The following is a 5,322-nucleotide window of genomic DNA, read 5'->3' as shown; positions in this document are numbered from 1 at the left end:
CACCTGCAGGGAAGCAAGGAGGGGGGTTGCCCATCGCCCAGGACCCCCTCGCCACCTGCTGCGTGGCTTCGGGCACCCGAGGGGGGATCATGGAGGAGGGAGCCCTTTGCTAAGCGCAAGCGAGCGTGGCGCAGAATTCGGCCACCAGCTGGGCTTCTCCTGCCAGTGTCACTTTCCGGCTGGCATTGGGGGGGGGGCTTCTAGAGGGGCAGAGCTCCTGGGCCAGGCGAGGCAGTCAGCAATCCTTCAGGGAGCCTGCACAGGCAGACGTCCAACAGGGAGGGAACAGGGAAGCCACCAGACTGCAAGGCCTGGCAAGGAGGACAGAGCCAGACGGGGATTCTCAATCTTCCCTGCCCCCCCCCCGCCCCATAAAAGCTGGCAAGGGTGAGCCCCTCTCCCCACCTTCACCTGCAACAGAGCATCGGCCACCTGGAGAGGCGGAAGAGCCAGGTGGCCTTCGCAGTGCAGGGAGGCAGCCTGCTGAGGGCAAGAAGTGGGGCAGGGCTGGGGGGGTGAGGGGGGGCGAGGGGGGCCCACCCACTTACCCCTCTCACCTTGTTGCTGTGGTCCTGCAGGGGGAGCTTCATGGAGGACAGGAGAAACGGCTTCTTGATCTCCATCTGAGCGGCTGGGCAGAAGCAGAGCAGAAGCTCAAGGCCCAGTTGCTCCCTGCCAGCCACCCGGAGGTCCGCTTTGCCCCCACCTGCCCACCCAGGGCCCATTGCGGGTCCCAATGGGGCCAGCCAGGATCAGAGGCACCTTCGCCCCTCCCTCCTCCTCCTCCTCCTCCTCCTCCTCCAATGCGCCAGGTGTCCCCATCTGCCAGCAAAGCCCCTCTGGTGCCAGGTAGGTCACAAGGCCAAACTCTTCTGCATCGGCTTGACCAGGAGTAGGCAACCTTGGCTCTTGTATGACTCGTGGACTTCAACTCCCAAAATTCCTGAGCCAGCATAGCTCAGCATAGAAGTCCACGAGTCATACAAGAGCCAAGGTTGCCTACCCCTGGGCTTGACCATCAGAACCAGGGCAACGGAGCGCCAGGGAACGATGGGGAGGGCAGGAGGCCTGTCCCCCCACTGGCCAGGGCAGTCGGGGGCAGGGCTTGCAGGCTTGACCCCCCCCAGAAGCCAGAAGAGCAGCCCCTCCCTTGTCCAGCCTTTCCTTCCCCCACCCTCCAAGGCGGAGGCGCGCCCCTCCCCCTCTGCAGTGCCCCCGCTGCCCCCCCATCCCCAGCCAGCTACCCCTCCCCTGCCTTACGGGCGCTGTTGATGATCTGCCGCAGGACGGTCAGCGTCCCCACCCGCGTCTTCTCGTTGCTGGACTCCAGCTTGGGAAGCAGAAATCCCAGCAAGCGGTCAGGGAAGGAAGCGGCTGCAAGAGACGGGAGGGGCCCCCCCAGAGGTCAAGTGGGCCACCAGTGTGAGGAAACCCCCCCTCCCCGTCCCAGGAGGGTCTCTCACCTAAGACGGTGAAGCAGCGAAGGAGCTCGTTGTGGTTCTTCAGAGAGAAGGGCAGGGAAGAGTCCAGAGGGGCGCAGAGCTGCTGGGGGGGGGGGCATTGGAGGAGGAGGGGGAGGGGAAGGAGGAGGGGGGGGAGAAGAGCACCAGCTTCACCAGGTGATGCGCAGCCCACCCAGGCGGTTCCCAGTGGAAAGCTCCGGGACACAAGGAACCAGCCTGCCAACGTCCCACCCCCACCCCACCAAACGCCCAGTGCATGGCCACATGGGGGGGAGCTTGTACCCAGGCGTGGGGCCATCTTGGCCAGGTAGCCCCCCCTTACCTGGAGGTGGAGAGTCCCGAGGAGGAGATCCAGCTGCGTGTCCAGCGTCCGGCTCCCGATATTGACCGAGGCTTCCAGAATCTGGCACAGGCTCTGTTCAAGGGACCGAGTGAGGACGGCTCCCCCCCCGCCCTCTTGCCACAGCAGCCCTGGGGGAGGGTGGGGGGGAGAGCCCACCACCAACACAGACACACACACACACACACACACACACACACGGCTCAAGCGTTTCCTCTTCCCGGATTAACACCCTCCGGAACTTAACAGGTTTCAAGGTTTTAATTTCTCCAGATCAGGTAAACCATGCTCGGATGCAGCCTTATGGGCTTGGCAGGGCAGCTGGTCCTCGACTTACAGCAGTTGAGCCCAACATTTCCGTTGCTAAGTGAGATGGTTGTTGAGTGAGCCTTGCCCTGTTTTGTGGCCTTTCCTGCCAGTGTTTAAGCGAAGCACTGCGGCTGTTGAGTTCGTCACACGGCCGTTAAGTGGGTCCGGCTTCCCCCTCCCGTTGGCCTTGCTTGTCAGGAGGTCGCAAAAGGGGATCGTGTGACCCCAGGGGGACCCTGCAACCATCGCAAGTACATGCCAGTTGCAAAGCCTCTGAATTTTGATGACATGACCAAAAAGGGACGCTGCGATGGTTGCGTGTAAAACAATCGTGTTTTTCAGTTGCAACTTTGAACGGTCACTAAACGAACTGTCGTAAGCCGAGGACTACCTGCACAGGCTTCCAGACAGGGGCGGGGGAGCCCCTCTGCCAATGCGATGGAGCTGCTCGAGGACAAACCTGCCGTCTTGGTGCCCTTCCCCCCCCCACGGGTGAAGGGAGGGAGCCCCCGAGCAGCTACTTCCTCCCAACTTGGGGTCCCGAAAAGGGGTCTTTGCCCGTTTCACACTGCGGCCCCAAAACTCCCGCCTGGGACCGAAGCCCACGCTGTCCACCCGCAAGGGCCCTGCGGCGCAGGAAGCGAAGCAGCTCAGGGAAGGCGAAGGGCCCGGGGGAGGTGCCCCCTCCTCAGACCCTCCGCTCAGGCCGAGGTGGCCCTGCCAGCCGGCCTACCTTGGAGACGTAGTAGGCCTCCGCCGGCTTCCTGTAGAGGGCCAGGATGCCGGGGATCAGGCGAGGGAGCAGCTCCTCCAGCTTCTCGCTGGGCATCAGGTGGCTCATGGGCCCCAGGGCCTCCACCACGGCCAGCCGCACCTGCGGGGACAGGTGGGGGGGTCACCAGGGGGCCCTCTCCGGGATTCGCCCCTCTTGCGCCCTGGGCAGAATCCGGAGAAACCTGTAGCCCTCCCCCCACAGGCGCTGAACTTCGACCCAAGACCCCCATCATCAGACAGCCTTCCTCCTCCTCCTCTTCCTCCTCCCCTTCCTCCTCCCGCCGCACCTTGGTCTCCCGGCTGGGCAGCCAGCAGCTGAAGAGGGCTTCGTAGGCGCTGAAGATTTCACTGGAGAAGGTGTCTCGCCTCACAGTTGGGTCCGGCGCCTTGTCCAGGTTGGCCAGGTACTCCAGGATGCTCTCGCTGAAGTACTGCAAGGCTGTGGGAGGGACGAGACGCCAGAGACCTAGAATCCTAGGGCTGGAAGGGACCTCAGAGATCCTCTAGTCCAGCCCCCAGGGCTCAAGCAGGAGACCCTATACCAGGGGTAGGCAACCTTGGCTCTTTTATGACTTGTGGACTTCAACTCCCAGAATTCCTGAGCCAGCCATGCTGAAGGGAAAGGGAGAGGTTTCCAAGCTGAGCCACGCTGGCTCAGGAATTCTGGGAGTTGAAGTCCACGAGTCATGAGGGGGCCATAGTTCCCCCATACTGGCTGAGGAATTCTGGGAGTTGAAGTCCATGAGTCATGAAGGGGCCATAGTTCTCCCATGCTGGCTGAGGAATTCTGGGAGTTCACCGGTCATAAGAGCCAAGGTTGCCTACCCCTGGCCTACACCATTTCAGACAAATGGCTGTCCAGTCTCTTCTTAAAAACCTCCAGTGTTGGAGCATTCACAACTTCTGGAGGCAGGTTGTTCCACTGGTTAATTGTCCTCACCGTTAGGAAGTTTCTCCTGAGTTCCTGGTTACATCTCCCTCTGAGGAGCTTCCACCTGTTGCTTCCTGTCCTGCCTTCAGGTGCTCTGAGGAAGAGGCCGACACCCCCCCTCTTCTGACAGCCCCTCAAGCATTAGAGGACGGCTCCCACGTTAAGCTTCTCTTTGTGAGGCTCACCAGGCCTAAGTCCCTCAACCGTTCATCCTATGGTTTATCTCCAGACCCTTTATCATCTCCATCGCTCCTTTCTCCTCCACTCTTTCTAGGGTCTCAGCTGCTTCTCCCCCCAGAATCCAGAACGGAGGGGTAAGGAAGGATGACCAGCCCCTTGCCGAAGAGTGCGGTGGGATTCTTCTTCCTGCTCCTTAAAGGCTCGGGTGGAAAGCTCCTCCCGACAACCCAACCCACAAAACTTACCAAGCCACACAGGGGTCCCCCAAAAGCTCAGACCACCCCCAAAGAGCCCAAAGCGCAACGGCCAGAATCACCCTGTCCAACCCAGAAGCCTTGGGGTGCTCTGACTTCCCACCAGGGACCTCTGCAGATGACTCGGGGTGCAGCTGTTGGGCTCAAAGCCTCTTCCAGACCCCATCCAGAGCCCAAGAAGTCCAAAGCAAGAGTTCTCACAGACACACACATACACACACGGAAGGGTTCTATCTGGTGGGCAGCCATTTTTACCAGTTTGGGACAGAGACGAGCGAAAGATGCAGAAAATAGGGAGATCGGTAAAAATCAAACCGCTAAAATGAGCTTCCTGGATCATTTGACAAATAAGCACGAAGGAAGGCACGATTCAACAGCAGGTGACACCTGCATAGGTGGAGCAATGTGCAGGCAGCCGTCTCCTGCTCTGCCGGGGCAGCCCCGCAAACCGTTTGTTCCAGGACTGAACCCCCATGTCCAGCGAGGAGATACCCCCCCCCCGCTGTCTTACCGTAGCAGAAGACGGACTTCGTGTTGTCCTGCTTGGCCAGGGGCAGCAGAGGCAGCATCGTCCCCAGGATGGAGTTGAGGAAGGGGACCATCCCAAATACTTTGAGAGAGAGGAAGGGGAAGAGGGTTGAAACGGAAGCCCCCCCCCCGAGCAGGCACTGCCCCCCCCCCGAGGAACTGGCCCTCCTCTGGTCAGAATGGCAGAGAACAAGCAAAGCCTCAGCTGAAATGTTTATAACGGCATATGGCAGACAATAGGCCAGGGATAGGCAACCTCAGCTCTTTTATGACTGGTGGACTTCAACTCCCAGAATTCCTGGGCCAGCATGGGGGAACTATGGCCCCCTCATGACTCGTGGACTTCAACTCCCAGAATTCCTGAGCCAGCATGGCTCAGCTTGGAAACCTCTCCCTTTCCCCTCAGCGTGGCTGGCTCAGGAATTCTGGGAGTTGAAGTCCACGAGTCATAAAAGAGCCAAGGTTGCCTACTTCTGGCCTAGGCCTAGGCTGCTTTATGACTCGTGGACTTCAACTCCCAGAATTCCTGAGCCAGCATGGGGG

The 5,322-nt window shown here is 60.4% G+C and overlaps 1 protein-coding gene across 1 annotated transcript in view; it reads right to left on the bottom strand.

Moving 5' to 3' along the window:
• Positions 1–200: 200 nt before the first annotated feature.
• The window catches only part of LOC107301291 (maestro heat-like repeat-containing protein family member 1), a 7,374-nt gene continuing 2,252 nt past the window's right edge, over positions 201–5,322 (bottom strand). The window contains exons 4-12 of the mRNA XM_015830537.1: positions 4,763–4,861; positions 3,174–3,325; positions 2,846–2,986; positions 1,786–1,878; positions 1,464–1,542; positions 1,261–1,374; positions 558–631; positions 406–480; positions 201–311 (exon numbers count right to left, since the gene is read on the bottom strand). Of these exons, the coding sequence (XP_015686023.1) occupies positions 201–311; positions 406–480; positions 558–631; positions 1,261–1,374; positions 1,464–1,542; positions 1,786–1,878; positions 2,846–2,986; positions 3,174–3,325; positions 4,763–4,861 (938 nt within the window). The remainder of the gene's footprint in view (positions 312–405; positions 481–557; positions 632–1,260; positions 1,375–1,463; positions 1,543–1,785; positions 1,879–2,845; positions 2,987–3,173; positions 3,326–4,762; positions 4,862–5,322) is intronic.

This window comes from Protobothrops mucrosquamatus, unplaced genomic scaffold (assembly GCF_001527695.2).
Source record: "Protobothrops mucrosquamatus isolate PMUCROS unplaced genomic scaffold, P.Mucros_1.0 scaffold11264, whole genome shotgun sequence".
Lineage (NCBI taxonomy): Eukaryota > Metazoa > Chordata > Lepidosauria > Squamata > Viperidae > Protobothrops > Protobothrops mucrosquamatus.
This window is presented reverse-complemented; position numbering and strand designations above follow the sequence as displayed.